Raw genomic sequence first — 22137 nt, forward strand, 5'->3', positions numbered from 1 at the left:
TATTTAATCACGCGCTCTGAGAGGAAAACTTGCTCACCATGGAAAACCAATCGAGTATCAGTGGGTTAAGGTAAAAATTTGTTATTGAATAGTTAAGTTATGTTCAATAATGACCCATTGAATTGTTTTCCTGGTTCCTATAATTTTAAGAGGAAATTATATGACGAGAAATGAAAAACCTTGGTATTGAAGGTGTGAAGTGAAAAAAATTTAGATGCAAGCGATTTGTTGGAAATAAACACCAAAACAAATAATTAAACTGGTATGCGTATTATTTCTCAGGTTACACAAACAGTTCTATCGATAATACTCGTTCTGACCTCTAACTTTTCAGCGTTATGTGCGTTTTTTACTAAAGAAAAAAATATCGAATGCTCTAACGGTAAAGGAAAAGTTCATAGTGTTCTTAAAGGTGTGTGAAGTGGGCCGGTAATGTATGTAGTAGGTACATCCCTACTAATATAATGAATGTCAATGTAAGTTTGTTTGTTACGCTTTCACGCAAAAACTACTTAACCAATCCTCATGAAACTTTGTACACATTTTCTTGGAAGTGTTAGAAGTAATATAGGATACTTTTTATACCGACATTAAGCTCGGTTCCTTTGGGAGAGGGGATGAGTGTTTGACGATTTTACACCATAACTCCGAAAAATTATAACCGATTTAAACAATTATTTTTGTACTATAGATGTTATAATTTGTGTTTAATTTTGCCCAAACTGTGGTTGGAGATAGAGAAGGGTTTGGGCCGTAGTCCATTACACAGACCCAGTGCGAATTGGTAAACTTTACACGCCTTTGAGAATATTATGAAGAACTCTCAGGCATGCAGGTTTCCTCACGATGTTTTCCGTATCCATTAAAGCAAGTAATATTATAAATTTCTTTAAAAAATATATATATAATAGCCTGAGGTGCGTGCCGAGGACCGAAAGTGAGGCCGAAAGTCTAACTACTCGGCTATTACCGTTTAAAAATAAACAATAACAGACTATAAAGAAGAAAGATAAAGAAAGAAACAACCCTACCTCCTATGACAGAGGAGGCCTGTGCCCATCAGTGGAAGTCACTAGGCTAACGGATGATAGTATTATTGACAAACATTCCCTTTGTTTCAGCTGGCGAATAGCCTCGTCTTCCTTCTATACTTGTTAAGTAGTCGAGCAGATTGGCAGCAAAAGATACGATCAGAATTACCCTCCTGTGGAGAACTGCGTATAGAAGAATTGGCAGCGGCTCCGTCTGTCCGCGCTGCTGTTAATGAGGGCTTCAGACTGTTGCCAACTGCGCCATTTCTCGCGAGGTTGCTGGATACGCCTATGACAATCAGCGGAAATCGGCTGCCAGCTGGGGTAAGGTCTATATGGTTTGTTGTGATTTTGACTTGAGTGTTATTACTTACTATCTGTAAGTACCTCTTCCCGTGGATGTCGTACGAGGAGATTAAGGGCATATAACGGAGATCTGGCAGCATCTTCCTCTGTGCTACTACTACCATGTGATCACCAACCCGACTGCCCAGCGTTGTGATTATGGGCAAACAATACATTCACATAACGGGATAGATATACTCATATACGACATACGATGATTATTACTTTTGCCAACGAATGGCATTTTAAGCAATCAATGAAATCTTTTTATGTATAATTGCTAGTAACTATATAACGCCTAACTAACCACCTCAACATCTCAGACGGCAGCATAAAGAGTTAATCTGTCGGCTCTTGGTTTTTCTTCTTCTTGCGAATCTTGCGGTAGTCTATGATTACCTTCAGGATGCAGTTATGTGATAATTATCATCAAGGGAATAAGTTTATTGAAAGACAAACTTATTCCTTTGAGGATACCTACTACTTGGCACCTATTTTATGGATGAATCGCAAATCAAACCAATACAATAAACATATTGTAATCAATCGTTTTTACGCCCTTTTTAGGAATTTAATTTAGATCATCTTTCTACAGACGTTTGTGTTAGCCCACACTGGAGCTGCGTGCCGGCGTGAAGAGAATTTCTGGCGTGCCAATGAATACCTTCCCGAGCGTTGGATCAATATTCGCGAACCTCATGCTTCGGGGATCGTTGCACCGTTCGGTCGTGGTCGTCGGATGTGCCCGGGAAAAAGATTCATTGAACTCGAGCTACATTTAATATTGGCTAAGGTATGTGTTCATGGATTCAATGGAAATATAATGTCGCGTAAAAATGTCATCTTATAAAATATAACCAGTTGCTAGCAATTCGCCCACATTTATTTTGGGTTTCCCGCCAAAAAGTCCCGCAGGAAACCCATTATTTTTTCGGGGCAAAATGTTTCCTAAGGTCGTTTCCCGGAGGTAAACTATTTCTATGCAAACTTTTACTAAGTCACGTTTAGCAGTCGGCTTTTGTAGATAACAAATGCTATTTTTAGTAATACCGCTGATAACTTTTACCAGCAGCGGCAGTAATAATCCGGAAAGGTATAAATAGTATGTATGTCCCATGTCCATCTCCAGGATACAAGCTACATTTGTGCCAAATTTCATCAAGTTACCTTTATCTCATAACCCCTTCGGTAACCAACAATCAATTATCGAACAAATACTTTCGTAATTATTATATTAGTATGGATGTGTCAAAAATAATGGATCCATTCTTAAAATGGATATTATAAGTCTTGCGAACAAACATTGTACTCAAATTCTAATAAGAAATAAATCAGCGCCATCTGTAAGAATATTCATGAACGACGACTTTAAATGAACTAGAATGCGTAAGTAGATATTTTCATTTCATTAAGTCCCTTATCCTTATAGAACCTTGTAAGAAAGGAAATAAAGATTCCTTCACATGTGTTCCTTGTAGTTTTCAGTTAAATAGGTATACCAGGTTATAACGTCTTGGCATCAATGAGTTGAGTGCCATTTTGTTTATTTAGACAGTGAAGCAGTAAAAATAGTAAAACGAATTTATTGAAGCTTATCCCTCCGGTTCAGTCATAGTCATAAATTATTAGTAGTTTGCGATAATACCAAATAGTTTAAATATGGAACTATTCCAAAAAAATATTAAATCCAAAAGCGCTAGGGCGCTAGTTTTGTCTAATATGGTGAAGGCGTCAGTCAATCGGTCGAACGTTTGATGTGGCTATGGGCAGGGCACATAGCTCGAAGAACCGATGGACATAAAGATAAAACTAGTCATAGGAAGCCGCTGCAAATACTTGTAGCAAAACGACGTGGTTCGTGGAAATCCCTACAAAATACCTTCAGTGACCGTCCTTCGGTTGAGATGTAAATGTATGTATATATATAAATTATTTCTGTTTTGCAGATACTGCAGCACTGGCGTGTTGAATACGATGGCGAACTAGACGTTCAGTTCGACTTCCTGTTATCACCAAAGTCACCAGTGTCCCTGCGGCTAGTCGAGTGGTGAACCAAGCGGCGCGTTTGTTTATATTTGCGGCAAGATACTTGCTCTATACTTTTGTGGTGATTTTCTATTAAACGACACCGAGACGGTAGCGACTGAACCAACCCACTTTAGCTTTAAAAAACATTATTTAAAAATGTTTTCTACAAACAAGGATCCATTATTACCTAGATCACCCTGCAACCTAAATACAACATTACCAATGTAACGAGACAAACAAGTGAATTTATTACTTCTTATGCTCTAGTGCATATAAGTGTTCTATTTCCACCCGATTAAATTGAAAAGCAGATTGTATAATTCGTTAATAAATCTCTATTTATGGTCGTCTAATAAATTAAACTTCGTTGCATTAAACTTAAGTGGAACGTCTTGGATAAAATAGCTGGTTGTGTGCACTTAATGTGCATTTTTTTATTTTCGTGTGGCTTCTATTAATTCTATTATTTCAATGGGAAACTTAAAATATATCATGCCCAATTTTTTATCCGTCCCTCAGAGGACATAAAATTAGACAGATGAGTCGCATAGAGAATGAGAAGGGTAAAACCAAAATGATATTGATTCCTTTACTGTACATTTTTCATAAGAAACTTATACAAAAAGATTGGTTGTGATTGTCCGTAAAGTGTAATCTTTCCCGTGTCGAGTCGTTCTCGTTTAATAGAAAAAACAACCTTTGCTCCAAATCACGCTCACTGTACTGATTATTTTTTAGTGATAAAAGTCGCTCCTGTGTTGTATTGTTTTAAGTAGTTCTGTAAGACTCCGTAATATAATGCTATGGTAAAGGAAGATTATTTCGTAAGAATTTTAATCGGAAAAATGCTGATCTTTCAATGAAAAATTAAAGCTATTGTTACTTCGTTTTGATTACTATGCCTCAGCCATTAAAATGTGCCTTTAACACATGTAAACTTTTTTTTAGAAAAACTACTAAAATCTTTAACTTACTTTGTAATATTGGTACATGCGATAGAAGTAAAACATTAGGTTATTTTCGTACGTCCATTGTGATACGACGTCGAATAGATTTGATATTGCTATCCTTATCTAAGGAACTAAAAAAAGGCAGCACTGCTATATTCCATATGTCATCTGAAAATTTCGTATTAGATTGTTTATATTTAAAGTAATAGGCTTCCATTTTGAGACCAAGATTAGCTAAAGTCAGCTGAGGTCAGTTAATTTTCACGTTTCCGTTTAATTTTTTTTTCCCCACCGTTCTTCAGGAATTTTCCTCCTAATTATTTAACTATTTCTTTACGAGCCTTATGAAGTGTCACTTTAAGAATTAACATTTAGAATTAAAAACAAGGGTGGGCTGTGACGTGATAGACCTTTGCTAATAATACCTACTTTGTATAAATCCGCCCGCGGAAAGAATGCTTTCCTGAATGACGTCTGTCAGTGGGCCAAAGAAACATTAATTATGATTATTTATTTGATTGTCTGGTATACTATTCTATAAACATATTATACTTATACATACTATTCGTATTTTTAGAATGTCCTATTTTTTTTTTCTTTGTTGCAACTGCTCTTTTTACTCTCCATTTCTTCCACTACCTTAAGTCACTGGTAAAGATCTCTTATAGAGATAAGTATTTCCGTATCCACATCTTTAATTGTTTATGATTATGTCAGTTCTTTTGGCACGAAATAAATTAATAAATAATTAGACTTCTTCTAGCCGAATATTTGCCATTAAATTTTGGGCACCTTTATATTAAAAAATATATAAGTTTATATATCGATATAACTACTTTAAATCAAATAAATACAAATATTTTCAAAAATAAAACATTGTCTCTTCAAAGTTACATCGTCCATTCAATGAAGACCTGTCAGGAATGCATTATTTTCCAGGCCGTAATATATTATAACCTAGATAACTTTTTTTGCTGAAGTTTTAACTTCAAAGATTCTTTGATTCTTTATTAAGTACCCTTATATAAGTACTGGCATACAGTTTTTAATAAGTCGCTTGGGATACCTTCTCTAAATACCTTGGTACTTAGTACTAGGTACTTAGCACACAAAAGTTTTTACGTTTGCATAAACGTATAACTCTTTCATGTGGATTCAATATATTTAGGTTCATATCCGCGTCGTTGCAACGTTAAGAACTCTAAAACTTCTATTCGAATGTCGTAAAACATGAGAGTTATTGCATAGTTTTTTTTTTAATTTAAGTTTAATATTAATAACCTCTGATAAGGCTCAAAATTCATAAACAATCGATGGGTTCTTAAAGTCAGATCGAGTAAATTTAAAATTAAATTCTAATAATTTAGTTCTAAATTTAGTTTGTAGCTATGAGTGAAATTCCATAGTGGAAATTTTTAACAGGGTATTGGCACAGTCTGCTCAGATAAAAAACCTCTGTTCTAGCACGAAGAGTTACCAACGCAAATCTGTACACTAAGCTAAATTGAGCGGTCTCTTGTTTCACTTGGCATTGATTCAATTTTGGCCTTGGAAAAGGATAGCACTATTTTTGACTTGTCAATTTAGTTTACATTTAGCAGAAATAAAACTTTTTTTAGCCATATCATATGCTATACAAGACCCTAAATTATGGGTATGTATAAGCTGCATACAGAAGCGTTATAGCTATTATACAGCTATATTACAGTATAGGCTCGAACTAAAACTCTTCGTGATAGGGCTCTTTCTTGTATCGTGAGAATTTTCACAAAATAAATATTAAATAGTTAAGTGTTTTTTATATTTACCTATGCTAAGCTTAGTTCGTAACTGTAATACGTAGTAAAATATGGCTGTGTTAATATCAAAAAGCATATTTATATAATTATTATCAACCATAAATACCTCTTTTAGTGAACACTGCATGCCTACTGTAATCTGACAGTGAGATGCTTTTACCTTATAGGGGTGTAAGTCGCTCAATCATCCAGCATAAAAATTGGCCACCTAACAAATGATCACAACGACTCAACTTACATTTAAAAAGTTGAGAAAACATGATATGGCCTTCGTAGTCTATATCACAAACCAAAATGAACCGCTTTCTCTAGCAGCACTGCGACCTCTATAAGTAACATCATCTCATTGCGATCTGTGCCCCTAGTGTAAGTTTTCCTGTATCTGTCTTTGAATAAAACTGTCAAAATATGACGTTTGGTCTTTCTTATAAAATTTCAGGTTTGCGCAAGCGCCGATGTAGTGTCCAAATTCTCACACAATTAGTTATCAAGGTTCCTAGTGTGATTTTCTACCTACCTTATTCTATCCTGTGAAAATGAAAAAGATTAGTATGGAATCAAAATGGAATCATCTAGTGGCAAATATGTTTCCCAATTTTATAAATATCACACGATCGAATACACTAGGCACCCAGCACGGCAATAGGCAGGTTATAAAAATAATATTCCCCAAAAATTAAAATTAAAAAAAAGGTTTCATTCATGAATACGAAAGGTATTGGCAGTTATGAAGCGTACACTCGTTAATTTACAACTAAATCTAGGTGGCTTCCGAACGCCCACAACAAACTTAGCCGTGGGTTTTTTTTTGTTATGACTATCTCTCAGTCAAATTAAAATTTAGCTATGAAGTAAGAGCAATTCATACGCAGGGTTTTTATCATTCATGTATGAATAGGTTAATACCCGTTTATTATTACACGTACCTATATTATTTGAATAATATTTATACACGTGCGCCCCTTCTCGGAGAGTTACTATGTTGTCCTTTCTCCTTGTGAAGCTAGCGATAATTTGCCATTTTATATGGGGGCCCAAACGTCTCGTAACTAGAAAAAGGTTTTACTTTGACATCATATTTTATGGCATTTACAACGAAACAATTACCTTCCTCTTTGCTCGCATTTGTAAGAAATAATGAATGTGTTTAATATCAGGTTAGTTTTAATTAACGATAATTTTTATAATATGAAGTTAAATAGCTCTATAAGTTACACAAGGGCTCGGATCTGTCTGTCTAAGTTCTGTTCGTCAGTTTTGAAAAGATGCCTAAAATCTTCTTGTTTAATTAACTTCAGGGGGCAGGGAACCTACACTGTCCCTCTCTGGGTAGGCCTTGATTCATTTTTTAGCTACCCCCTATGTTCGGCTCAAACATTGCACCAATGATGATGAAAAATTTGATACATAAATATATTTTATCATGCTAATAGATATAATACTTTTATTCCCGAGAAAGCTCCTGGAAACCGGCCGGGCCTCTCGGTATTTAAAGAAACGCATTGGTTACCTATGCAAGACTTAGTAGCTATGCCAAACTTGAAGAAATTTCGCAGGCTTCAAAAATTTTTTATGTAGATTGACGTCAGAGTCTTGGTATGAATTTATCATTTTATATTGAGGACTGAACGGAGGACATCATGTAACTTTGGCAGATTTACTGAATGTCAAATTATGTAGTTACGTTATTTATTGGCTCAGGAGTACATAATGTATGACTATATATTATATAATGAGGAAGATTTTATTATTCATTTTACATTTAAGTAATAATGTTTCGATACGGTATACTTAAAAACGATTCTTCGATTGTGACAAAGGTATAGACTCACGAACATAGGTACCTAAACTATCCTAAGGTTGACGGGCGGTTCGACTACTAGATAAACCAAACACTTTGCTATTTATTAAAATTAGTTTAGGATCTCTTTTACATTATTAAATGTTCCTTATTTTTGTAGCCTTTGTCATGTAAAAGTATACGAATATCGTTAGGTACTGTTAAAATTTACCTTCGTTCGAACCTTATTATCTAAAGTTGACTCTTAGACTATATTTGAAATGAAGTTTAATGATGATTTTTTATATATCTTAAGAAGAGTAAGTGAGAAAGTGAGTAATAATTACTTAAGTAAACTTGTTTCACTGTTTTCTCCGAGAAGTTTAAGTTTAATTTACTCGCATCCGTTGAGCAATAAATAATACTTAGTAATTTTTTTCTTTCTTGTCTTATTCGTTTTAAGTATAAAGTATGTTTCAAGCACAAAATTAAGAACATACAGAAATCGTGTACACGACTAATATTGAAGCATCAAAAACCCACTTAGATTTATTAGTGTTTCTCGAACAGGCGGTTAGTCACTTATGTGAATAAATAATAATACACATAGGTATATATATATATATTTTAAAATTAAATGGTTCTAAAATTTAAATTAAGAACGACGATAATATATAGTTCGGCAAATGACAATTGTCTATTGTAGGTTATTCTTTTAGAGTAGCCATTTTAAATATATAAATTTTACCTACAAAAAATAGCATTGTTCAAAAACCCCTTTCTAATCTAATATTATACATATTCGTCATGATATATTTTTATAATATTAATTCTCACAAAGTTGGCTCACTTATAATTTTTATATTAATGGCATCTCGTATCTTTATATCACCTCCACAATCTAGTTATTTGAAAAAAGTATAAGGTAATACACAGGGAGTTCTGCTCGTTATGTTAAACAAACATAATATAAGGAAGTGGCCATTCCTATATTTATTAATCATTGTATTAAAAATACAATTAAGTTTATTTATGGAATAAACGGCCGAATACCGAAAATATTAAATGTTTTCCTAAAAAATACATAAAACAAAACGTTAACGCTTTTCCGTATTCGGTGGTTACCTCATCGTTGTTAAAAATAATAATAATTAAAATATCATAAGATTAAACATTTACTGACACTGTTTAAATATACATATTATAAGTAAATAATAGAATTAAGTAACAGCTACATTGTATTCTGATAATGCTGAAGTGTTTATAATAAAGGAAAATAAATAATTAAATTTGTGTTATACTGTTTTATCAACCTGCCTTAGGTTGATAAAATCTCTCTTTTTTATTTCGCTATCCTTAAGAGCCAATATTCATGTATATCTTCTGGTCAGTATCAATTTACATACGCGACTTTGCACGATCACATAATATGATAGTCTGAGTAATTTTTTTTCGAAATTTTTGCCAAGTTCCATTGGATGCAGCAGGTTTTTAAACACACAAGCGCAAAAGTCAAACTCCCAATTTTTTGCTTTGTATCCTATCAAAAATGCTGATAAGGCATACCTCATCCATTTTGCTGCGAGTATTTAGTTACAATATCAGCAGCATAGCAGATAACCTACTCATATTATTCAATCTGAGTCGCTTCTATAAACACCAGCTTAAGAATACGCCAATCTTTTACATGCGCAATCTCTTCCCATTCCTACACTCCTGGTATTGAGATTCGCGAAACCTTGCAAAAATGGCATTCCCGTGTCTCGTTCCAGGGGGGGCACTTGCTCAATTAAAGCGCTCTAGCCAACAAAGGATATGAATCAGGAAAGAGTGCTGTTTTCAGTTCGAGTGCATATAATAACGTCAGCATGCAAAGATTCTTAAACACAAGCTTAAAAGTCAAACTCCCAAATTTTTTGCCTAGTATCCTATCAAAAGTGCAGATAAGGCATGCCTCTTCCATTTTGCTGCGAGAATTTAGTTCCAATATCAGCAGCATAAAAGATAAACTACTCATATTATTCAATCTGAGTCGCTTCGATAAACACCAGCTTAAGAATACGCCAATCTTCTACATGCGCAATCTCTCTATTCCTATACTCCTGGTATTGAGATTCCGATTCTCCAAGTATAAACCACAGCCCTCACCGCTGCGCCAAGGGGTCGAAAAATGCTGCTTAGCGGAAAAAAATAATGTTGCTTAGCGGCAGAAAAAGCATGGCGATAGTACATGCCCGGACGAGGTCTGTCGCAAGAAAATCTAAAATTACTATAAAAATCGCACAATACATCTATTTTCGCATTGTCAGTGGTAAATATAACTATTAAAATGATTGTTTTTTTTAGTTCAAGGCACTCCATAGCGTCATATTATATCTTTCTGTTTTGGGTATGCCACCCTCAGGAGATGGCTGGGGATGGGATCCTTCATTCACACGAAGTATGAGGTTTTTGGATTTTCTTTATATTCAATATAAAGAAAATCCAAAAACCTACGATAAAATTTAAAAATTGGCTTAAAAAAGCTTATATAAAGTGACAAAATATATATTTTAAAGGCTCCCAAATGTTTGAACTGTAAAAAGTTTTTATATTCTAAATATATTCTGTCAATTCTCTCGGTCCGTCATGCAAAATTGAAATGTTTACTCGTAGTTCAAACCTTTTTAATGTTTTTTACTGTGTGTTTTTGTTTATAAAGAGTCATATTATTATTTATAATATATTGTATTTTATTTAGTACTAGGGAAGGATTTTTGGACATTATCTTATTTTTAAATTTCTTATTTATTATTTGCATTTTGTTAAATAATTTAACGTTCCTAACCAATATTTTAATGGTTAATAAAAATAATACGACTGTTTCCGATAGTCAATGGGTGTTTTCTAAATAATCAGAAGATAAATAAGTACCTACATAAAATAATAGTTATCTGGAATCAGAGTCAAAATGAGCAACATAAATATGTACACATATTATAAAATTCTTTGTAAGTCTCTACGTAAGTAATTGTCGTAGAGAAGTGTACTAAAGGTTTTATAAATTTGTATCTTTGACTCTAGGCTTGCCAAACCGCATACCTGCTATAAGATCACCTGCGCTTCAACACTCGATTTAATATTGTCTTCGCTCACAGGCCCGTAGTCGCAATAGTGTCCTAAACAATAGCCATTGATGTAATCGTAATTAAATCAAATTAAAAAAAGAGGTTGAAATACTAACTTCACAATTTTTCCCGATTGCGCGCCACAGTAGCTGGAGAAGAGTAGCGTTTTGGGTACACCAGTATACTCTAGAAATGTTATCAAATTCTCATTCACAGATGATGGAACATAAATGTGGATTGAAAAGAAAGGAAGAGCTTAAATCGTGAGAGAAAAAGCATAAGTGCGTGTCCACCTAGGCATGTGGATGCGGGCAGCACGAGTGCTGCGACGTTTAGTGCTGCTAGTATTGTTGTTGCTGACTGCACTGGTGTTGCTGCTGCTACCGCCACCACCGCAGTATAGCCATCAAGCTAGGGTGCCGCAGTTGAGAAAATATGTCCGTATTCAGAAATAGCATCTAACTATTATTTTTACAGGAGATAGCCGGCCTATTTTTAAGTAGGAAATAGAGCAACAATTTGCAGGGTATGCAAGGAGCGCGTCCTTAAAAAATGTCGGCCTGTCCTTCAACCAGAGGTGTAGGTGTTAAACCTGAATCGGGTAGCTATTGAATCGAATAAAAAACTGAAATTGAGAAAATTATTAAACACTTAAATATTAAGTTTTGTTTTAAAAAATCCTTTTCCAGCGCTATACTGGAGAGGATCCGGTTAAATTAAAAAACACTAACAAAGATATTAAGGAGAATCCCCAATTGCCTTGGTTTATGTCTGGCGGCAAGCAGCGTCCTTTGCATCACGACCCTTACACTAAGCTCTTTCCTGAAGATGCGCCTGGCCACGACAGGTTAGAAACTGTTATTATCTTTGGTTATTTCACGGTTTATTGAACACGATCACGATCATAAGTCATGACTCATAATTGCCATTTAACTATACCTACACCTATTTAACTGTTGATGTTTCTGGTGGCAAAAATATTTTTTGGGAGATAGTGACAGCTGCATTTCAATAGAACGTAGCCGGTCGACGAAATATTAAATAAACCTGACCCGCAAGCCGAAGAACCTTCCTTCTTCCGCGAAGCATTATATTGATTTAATATCACTTAAAGAAGAAAGTTATCGGGCTATTTTCCTGAAATCTATATCGAATTTGATGATTATTTTTTTAATGCACAAGGTAAGTACCGATAAATCAGCCAAAGCTTGCGATTTTTACGCCTTTATTAATTGCAGAATTGTCGAGCAGCTCACTTATATATTACCAAAAGATGAGGACGTATCTATTGTGAAGATATTACTAGCAAATGGCTTGGGGAATTGGGACCTGCCCGGTGGAAGGACAGAGTTCATCAGAAACAAGTGTCCTGTGGACGCATGCTCTATCACTATCGATATGAGAGAAGCCGCTACGGTTGATGTTGTATTGTACGAAGATTATCACAACTCTATTGATGTGAAAAGACCACCTAATCAGGTATTTGCTAAATCATTCTTTTTTTATTTATACACTAGCGATTGACGACAATCACACCTGATGTTAAGTGAAAAGACCATCTATCACCAGATATTTGCTCAATCATTGTTGCACAACTGATGCAAGGTAACGATGCAGCCTTAGATAGAGCACACATGCCTAGATTTAGTGTCAATCATTATTAATTTAAAGTCACTCATCACATTAAGTTGTGGGAAAAACGGAAGTTGGAAAGGGATTCAAATTATGGCGGTGCGCATTAGAAACGGGGAAATAGAGCGCTTCGTACCAACGTGTCAATATGATCTCGGCGACGCGGTAAGGGTGCAGAGTTGCAGATTCTTATGATTTAAATAATAATTTTAACATTATTAATATACTATTGTCAAAGAATTTACTACCGTAATCACTCATTTTGACAAGGTAAGTTTTTGCTTCACGTTCTGTGTTCAAGTATTAATAAATAGATAAATCATAAATGGTATCTGAATAAATACTAATCATAAAAACTTTTTTATGTTTGATATATAAGTATAAGATTATATGCTCGAAATACAGCTGCATTCTTAGACTCGCAAGCGTTGAGCTGTTGCCGAGCATCGAAACACTGCAATGATTGTATAAAATGGAATTTAACACCTTGTATCAAAGTTTAAATTCGTCTACACATCTTTGCATAGCTTTCTGGGTAGAGCTGACATGATTAGAGACTCGATGTACCCTACACGTAAAGTGAAGGCTACATCGAGTCTCCATGCTTGCAATCGTGGAGTATTAAAACTCGGTAAGGTCAAAGAGAAGTGGCCCTATAGTTTTAAACTCGCATATACTATTATGCAATTTTTATTTTGCTAAGAGAAGGTGAAATTGCGAGTGAATTTGCTCTAAAACAAGATGGTCAAGTTTTATTTTACTTTAACGTTACAGGGTATCGATACTCGAAACGACCTTTGATTAGGAGCGTGGAAATCTTAAGAGTTATCATGAAAGCTCGCATTATATAACCTCATACTGCATTTCCAGATTTGGATTCTATATTATTTGGAATGTCCGTACAACACAGCTACTCTCAGGTCCACCTTATTAAACGTTTTCAATTGGACGGCGACATATCGCCGCGATTCAGACATCGTGGCTCCTTACGAAAAATGGGTATACCATGATACTTTGGTCACGGAAAAGGTGCTAGAAAGGAATTACGCAGCAAATAAAACAAAAATGGTATTTTAGTAAATAAGTATCTACAGAATAAGCTATCCTTAACTAAGCTACGTAAATATTAAGCTAACAGTGTGGGAAGACAATATACTTTACTTTATTTTGCAAAATTTAAGAAAATGAATTGAGTTTTTGACTTTGCATTCATTCGACATGGCACGTGTTAACCAAGCAACTAATCGACGTGATGTCGGGCAATTCACACATTTTGCAGGTGACGTTGACAATGCAGGTTTCTCGCAATGTTTCCCTGCACCGTTAAAGAAAGAGCTGTTTTACTTTTTCAAATCAAAATCGTATGTAATTCCAAAAAGTTAGAAGTGCCCGCCGAGGATCGAACTCGGTTCCGTCGAATGGGAAGCCCAAGCTCTAACCAGTTTACACACACTTTTTATATGTGACGGCCGACTGGCGCAGTGGGCAGCGACCCTGCTTTCTGAGTCCAAGGCCGTGGGTTCGATTCCCACAACTGGAATATGTTTGTGTGATGAGCAATAAGTGTTTTTCAGTGTCTGGGTGTTTATATGTATTTTCTAATTATTTATGTATATATAATTTATAAAAAAAAAATATTCATCAGTCATCTTAGTATCCATAACAAAAGCTACGCTTACTTTGGGGCTAGGTGGCGATGTGTGTATTGTCGTAGTATATTTATTAATTTATTTATTTATATACAAATTTAATTCACTTAATTGGATTACCTACAGGTAGCATGGTTCGTTTCCAACTGTCACGCTCACAATCGTCGGTTGCAATACGCGAAACAGTTATCCAAATTCATTTCCGTGGACATCTACGGTGCTTGCGGGTCGCAAAATTGCCCACGCGTTGACCCCGATTGTTTCAAAATGCTCGATAAGGAATACAAGTTCTATCTGGCTTTTGAAAACTCCAACTGTCAGGATTATATTACAGAGAAGTTCTTCGTGAATAGTCTTCAGTAAGTTAATTTTCCTATAAGTAACTACTTATACTTCTTTATCGTTAATCTGGGGTACCGCTGCTATGAATAATGGAGCACCATTATTCCTAAATTGACGGCAGCGTCAGCTTTTCTGCTATGTACTTGTCTGGTGGCCATGTGGTTATTTCTACATGCCGCTTTTCCATGATAGCTATGATTTTTATATGTAGCCATGATGAGTTCATTACGACGGGAGGTACAAAAGTTCGTGAAATGAAAGTATTTTAAATAAAATGAAACAACAAATCTATTTTTTACTTTTCAATATTAAGCTGAATACATTTATTAGATCTATGAATTAAAGTACAAAAACTATGATAGTGTTAAAGAATACCTTAGTGAGAGTAATACCTATACCTAATTAGTTAACTTTTGTAACTGTATAACAACATTAATTGTAATTGTATTATTTGCCTAATTAATTTAAAATGACATTATTACCTATTTCTGATTATTGTATTTTTATTCTTTAAATTGTAAAGTAATATATATTTTATTTTTTAAATCATTTGCACACTGTCTGTGACAGTCGATTGTGAAGGGTCTGTTTAATTAAATGTTTATTTGTTATGTAGGTACCCACAATTTGGCAAATATATAAATATTATTATTATTATTATTATTAACTCACATGTAAAAGAAACCCCATATTTATATCTTATAACGTTTAATCGTTTTAGTATCTGTAATTACAACATAGCACATAATAAACTCAAACATCAATCTATCTGAACTTATAGCACACTTTTAATTAAATACAAAGAGATAACTCCTTTTCAATTCAATTCTTGTTTATGGCTTTTGTCTGTGCCAACTGGGCACAAGGTACTTCGCCAATGTCTTGTAGATGAAGAAGGCACGAAGGAGATTGATCGGTGAAACTAATGAAAAGTTAATTTTGAATATGTACCAAGAAATAGTTGTTATTAGTAAGGATATTTTTTGTACATTATACTTTAATTTTATTACTTACTATATATTTACATAAAAATCTACAATAAGGACTGAAAACAAACATTAAAAAACATTTAACACTCAAAGGACGGGGGACTTTGGGAGGAAGAACGTCATAGAGGGGATAGGTAAGTTTGGGACAGTTAAAAATAATATGAGTTATAGTGCCCTCATCCAAGCCACACTCACAGATGGGATAACTCCTTTAATCTTCCCTTGAACCTTCTGTCTGTACGCCGCTGTACCTCTATTTTACCCGCCATTTATATGGCCTTCCCTGTTGATCTGGGTTCCTGTAATTTTGAAATTCTACTCCAACTTATACCAACCACAGATTAAGCATAATTATGACCAGACTGAACGAAGATACCTTTTTATCTTTAACTAAATATACATAATACAAAGATAGATTTCCTAACTCATGTAAGACGTACGAAACTCGCACTAAATACCTTCAATTAGCATGCAAGTCTTACGAAACTCACGTAAAAGAAAGAAACACTATCGAATCACATGCAATATGTACAGAACTCGCATACAAGGCACTTGCATCCCAAAATCTTGCAAGGCATAAAAAAATTAAAACAGTTCTGGAGGAGTTCTTTATGTAATGAAACTCATCGTACCTACTTAATTAAAATGTCTATAATTAATTATTTTATTAATCGACTTTTACGATATACATTGTTGAAATGCATTAAGTATATTATTTTTGTGTATTTATATTTTTTTGTGTATTTGAATTTATTGCCTAGCAAATTATTTGCCTTGTCTCCTCAAGGAAAAATAAAATATTGTGGAAGCGATAGCGTCTGTTAGGTACGTAGTAAAATTTTCAGTGTACCTAATCTATCACGTTAAATATAAATTTGTTAAACATCATAATTATTATTCTAAATTCAAAAAAAATTCAAAATTCAAAATTCATTTATTTCAAGTAGGCCTAATACAAGCACTTTTGAAACGTCAAGTCTGTCCGTGTGTAGTGACTCTACCACCGGTTCGGAAGGCAGATTCTACCGAGAAGAAGCCGGCAAGAAACTCAGCAGTTGCTCTTTTCCAACATCAAAAATTTACATTTTATATTTTAACATTCATTTTTCTATCTTGTGAGAGATGAAAGCGGAGCCGGATGCTTCCAAGCAACCTTGTCATTAAGAAACTCATCAATTGTATAATAACCTCGCTGTAATAAATGTGTTTTAACACATTCTTTAAACTTATGGATTGGTAGGTCCAAAATTACCTTAGGAATCATATTATAAAAGCGTATACTCAATCCCACAAATGACTTCTGCACCTTTCGCAGACGATATGCAGATGTCACTAATTTATGACCATTTCTTGTAAGTCGACTGTTTATATCCACTTTTTGTTTATAAAGACTAATATGTTGTCTTACAAATACTATATTGTTATAAATGTATTGTGAGGCTACCGTAAGTATACCAATTTCTTTAAATTTTTCACGGAGGGATTCACGTGATTTAAGTTTATATATTGACCGTACAGCTCTTTTCTGCAATATGAATATAGTTTCAATATCAGCAGCTTTGCCCCATAATAAGATCCCGTAAGACATCACACTATGAAAGTACGCGAAGTAAACAAGTCTTGCTGTTTCTACGTCAGTAATCTGTCTAATTTTCCTGACGGCGTAGGCAGCCGAGCTTAGTTTACCTGCTAGTGTATCTATATGGGTACCCCACTGAAGCTTACAATCCAAGGTCATGCCCAGAAAAACTGTGGAATCTTCCATTTTTAGTGATTCTCCATTTATTATTATATTTTTATTAACTTTCTTTACATTTGGTAAAATAAATTCCACACACTTAGTTTTTTTTGCATTTAAAAGTAAATTATTGACAGTAAACCAGTGCGACACATGCGACATAGCACGGCTTACATCGTCAGAGTTGTCTCTACCTCTATCAGTTTTAAAAATTAGAGATGTATCATCAGCAAACAGTACAATGTCACAGGTTTCACTGACATGGTGTGGTAGATCATTTATATACACCAAAAATAGAAAGGGACCCAAGATTGAACCCTGTGGGACACCCATTGACGTAGCCGACCCCTGCGACTTAATGTCTTTTATGCAAACCCTTTGGGTTCTGTCACTGAGATAAGAGGCAACCAAATTTAGTGCAACGTTTTTGATACCATAATGGGCTAGTTTAAGAAGCAAGGTTTTATGATCGACACAATCGAATGCTTTGGATAGATCACAAAAAACACCAATGGCATTCTGCGAACGTTCCCAGGCATCGTACACATGTTTTAAAAGTTTAGCGCCTGCATCCGTGGTGCTACGACCTTTAGTAAAACCGTACTGCTCCGGATGTAGTAAGTTATTTACATTGAAGTGATTCAAAAGTTGATTTAATATAATTTTTTCAAAGACCTTACTAAGAGCTGGTAAGATTGAAATGGGTCTGTAATTGTTAATGTCGTTTTTATTGCCAGATTTAAATAGAGGTATAAGTTTACTATGTTTCATTAAATTTGGAAAAGTACCTCTATCAACACATTCATTAAAAAGTATGGCTAAGTAAGGGGCAATAACGTCTATAATGTTAGATATTACCATTACAGACATACCCCATAAATCACCGGTTTTTTTCTGTTTCAACAACTTAAAATTCTTTATTATATCATATGCAGATATATGTTTAAAATTAAATAAAACGTTGCACTCATTAACGTTGTTCCTCAATAAACTCTGAGCTGCAGTAGGTGAAGAATTAAGTGAATCAGTCAACAAAATAGGAACACTCTGAAAAAAGTTTTCAAAGGTACTTGCAACCTCACTGTCAGCGGTAACTTTATTATCATTAATAATTAATTCAAAGTTTACGTTGCGGGATTTAGCTTTCCCAGTTTCATTATTAACAATTTTCCAGGTTGTTTGTACTTTGTTATCCGATTTTATGATTTGATCCTTAAAGTATAGCGACTTAGCATGAAAGCAAACGTTCTTAAACGTTTTAGAGTACATTTTTACGTGTTGTAGGAAAGCTGGAGTATGGTTATATTGTTTTTCACCATAGAGCTCATACAAATTATCTCTACTTTTGTATATGCCAATAGTTGCCCAATCGCTAAACTTTATTTTTTTATTGAAATCTATATGTTTGAAATTGAATATTTTGTTAAATTCATTTTCTATAATATTAAAGAGCGTACCATAAATGCTGTCAGGATGACCGTTCTTAAAGACAAGGGCAGGAATTTTGGATGATATTTCACCTTTGAATCGCGTCAATTTGCTCTTAGTTATCGGCCTACACTTGACGATATGTTTATCTTTGTTTATATTATTCAAAACAGTAATTTGTTGGCCACAATGATCTGATCTTAAGTTGGTTATTATCGATTTACCTAAGATATCACAGTTGTGAAAAATATTATCTAAACACGATGCTGAGGTTGCTGTGATTCTAGTAGGTTCACTAAAAGCATAATTTAAATTAAAACATTTAAATAAGTTTAGCAACCTAGTCGTAGTTGCATTACTAAGTAAAATATCAACATTAAAATCCCCGCATACTATTGCTTTTTTTGTGGATACAGACAATCGCTTAAGCACATCTTCCATTACATCCTCAAAAAGGCTAAAATCACCTGAGGGGGGACGATATACACACACTATTATAAATCGCTCCAGCTCCACACAAGATAGTTCTACAGTGCGTTCAACAGAAAGACTAACTATGTCTTTTCGCTCCTTACAAGTTATATTATTGTGTACAAAAATTAAGGACCCACCATGAATTGCAGTCCTTCTGAAGAACACACTTGACATTTTGAAATTCCTTAAGATAACTGCTGGATGTGCACCAGTGAGCCAATGCTCAGTAATACACAGAATGTGTATATTGAGTTTTTCCACAAACAGTTCTATTTCAATTTCTTTGCCGGTTAAGCTCTGTATATTTTGATGTACAATGTTCATATTGGAGAGCTTCTCCGTTGTCTGGCTATCTAGTTTAAATAATTATAAGAAATTTTCTTAGTACTTGAACAAGTACTTGGGTCATTATCAGAAATATTGGTACCTAAAGTACAATTTGTAAAGTTGTCAATAGACTTAGTTACAACACTTGTAACTGTATCATTTAAATTGTAAGCTAATAATGAGGCTATATGTTGCTTACATTTTTTTGACAGATAAAAAGTATCCCTAGTCAATAACAGTGGTGAAATAAATTTATTCACATCAAAATAAAAAACTGCCTCACTATGACGGCATGTCAAGTTATAAATTAATAAATTTAAATTATAAATTTGCTTATTTCGCTTAGAACTAAGTGTGCCACAGTACGGAAAGGCACACATAACAAATCTACATTTAGATTTTTCATGCAAAGCCAGCAATTTTTCTACACATCTTATAATTTGTGTCTTTTTTACATTTAAGCTGTCTCCTAACAAAAATATAACATTTTTATTCACATCTAAACTGTCTATGTTCAAACTATCAATAAGATAGTCTAAATTAGCCCCCGGTGAACATCTATTAGTCACTGAGTGATCTAGGTAACAGTTCATAATAGGACCAAAACCTTTACCTAGCTTGTCTGAAATTACTAAAGTGTGTTTTTTATGCTTACTTGATAAATTATAATCTAAGGATGTAGTGACAGGAATAATACTTTCACACTGCTCTTGGCAGGTCTCTAGCTTATTAGAGGACAAAATACTACTACTTAAGTCTAGGTTAGCCGTAGGTATATCTTGAGAACATTGACATTTATTTGCCAATGACTCAAAACGAGCCATATTGTAGGTACCTAGAGCTAACAACTCATCAGCTGCCAGAATTTGTTCATCAATCTGCTTTTTTGACAGCTCATATTTAATAGTCATAGTTTTAAGTGAGTCTTCCAGCTGTTGAATAACATCATTTAAGGTTTGGATTTCACTCTCATATTTTTCCCTGCTACTTTGAAAAGAAAGAGAAAAGGTATTTAACTTATTTAACAAAACTGAACGTTCTTTTCTTAGTATCAGGTTTTCACTGCTTTTCTTCTGGTTTTTTACTAATTTTTGAGTTTTTTTTATTATTTTACTAATTCTAATGTATTTTTTTATTTTATTGTGGCTATTTAAAAAGGGGAGATCTATTTGAGGCTTGGTTTTTTTAACACAAGGGCTATCACAAGTCAGATCGATGCACATTGGCATTGTTGAGGATGAAGTAAGTAGTTCATCATACAAGTTATTTGTTGATTGCATTTCAACATTTTGTAATTGTGACTGAAGGTCATCAATAGTTTTATGTGCACTACATAATTCACCCTCCAACATAGTAATTCTTCCTAAAGCTTCATCATAAGTAGATATGCATTGGTTAAAAGAATGCACTGCCTCCTGGAGTTGGTTGCGCTCCTCTAAGACCAGAGTGTGAGCGCTATGTAGGTCAGCTAGTTCACCCTTTAGCTGGGAGTTCTTGGCAATAATTGATCTCAGTTCCATCATTCTGTTAAAGAATGTATGTCTTGGAAAGTGTTAAAATTAGGACTTTGAGATCTGAAACTTTATTAGGGATTTTAGACACGACGTGCTACCTATAGTAATGGGAGCACGTCCTTCGGAGTACGCAGCAGTAGCGCCACACAATTCTTACATACACGTTGATGAGTTCGCTGGGCCTGAAGAACTAGCAGCGTATTTACGTCGCCTAGATGAAGACGACACTCTCTTTAATTCGTACTTCAAGTGGAAGGTATGAAGCAGTGCAATACATTTACCTATTATATATCTAGTAGTAGTAATACATATTTTATCTTGCAATAATTATTTGAATTTGGATTAAAGTCTTCATGCACAAGTATCTTTATAGTGATAGCAAGAATCATGAAGATATTTATAACCAGCAATGTCGACGCGCCAACAGTCAATAAAATTAAAAAAGGATTACGAAAGCAATTTGTTTATAACATATTGATGTGTTTTACAGGGCACAGGAGAGTTTATTAACACATTCTTCTTTTGTCGCGTGTGCGCAATGGTTCATGCGAGCGCCCGCCGACAACGCAACGTTCACTACACGGACGTGCAAGCGTGGTGGCGCAACGCCACCTGCACGCAAACTGACTAAATTATATGTGTTTATGTAACAGCGGGTAATTATGAAATACTGTCCTGATTATGGGTCTTGATTTTTTTTTACATGAATCGAGATGAAAAAGAACCCATGTAGAGTTGAGTAACATAACCTATTGAATTATTTCTTCTTAAAACAAAACCATAAAGGTACGTTAAAGAAATTATTCAAAGACTGCGTTCATCGCGATCTCGATCCGTTCCCTCAAATTTATCGCCATTTAATGTGACAATCCTTCCTTTGTGGACTTTAGGAATAGCTAAATGTAGTAATGATGGATAACAAAGAGTATGAAAGCACTACGTAATAGCTTAACGTAGCAACTCATAGTAGCAACTATGTAGCAACAAAGGAAATCCATAAACTG

General features: G+C 34.4%; 2 protein-coding genes across 2 annotated transcripts in view; both read left to right on the forward strand.

Annotated features, from left to right (window-relative positions):
* The window catches only part of LOC120633653 (ecdysone 20-monooxygenase), a 68457-nt gene extending 61892 nt beyond the window's left edge, over positions 1-6565 (forward strand). The window contains exons 7-9 of the mRNA XM_039903947.1: positions 1122-1355; positions 1972-2169; positions 3323-6565. Coding sequence (XP_039759881.1) covers positions 1122-1355; positions 1972-2169; positions 3323-3427 — 537 coding nt within the window. The 3' untranslated portion in view covers positions 3428-6565. The remainder of the gene's footprint in view (positions 1-1121; positions 1356-1971; positions 2170-3322) is intronic.
* Positions 6566-11339: 4774 nt separating this feature from the next.
* LOC120633969 (glycoprotein 3-alpha-L-fucosyltransferase A-like) lies at positions 11340-21960 on the forward strand. The gene is made up of 7 exons (XM_039904405.1): positions 11340-11477; positions 11730-11887; positions 12279-12519; positions 13543-13740; positions 14448-14680; positions 21218-21389; positions 21624-21960. The coding sequence occupies exons 1-7, from the start codon at positions 11340-11342 to the stop codon at positions 21762-21764; spliced, it is 1281 nt and encodes a 426-aa protein (XP_039760339.1). The 3' UTR covers positions 21765-21960.
* The last annotated feature ends 177 nt before the right edge of the window (positions 21961-22137 follow it).

Source organism: Pararge aegeria, chromosome 22 (assembly GCF_905163445.1).
Source record: "Pararge aegeria chromosome 22, ilParAegt1.1, whole genome shotgun sequence".
Classification (NCBI taxonomy): domain Eukaryota; kingdom Metazoa; phylum Arthropoda; class Insecta; order Lepidoptera; family Nymphalidae; genus Pararge; species Pararge aegeria.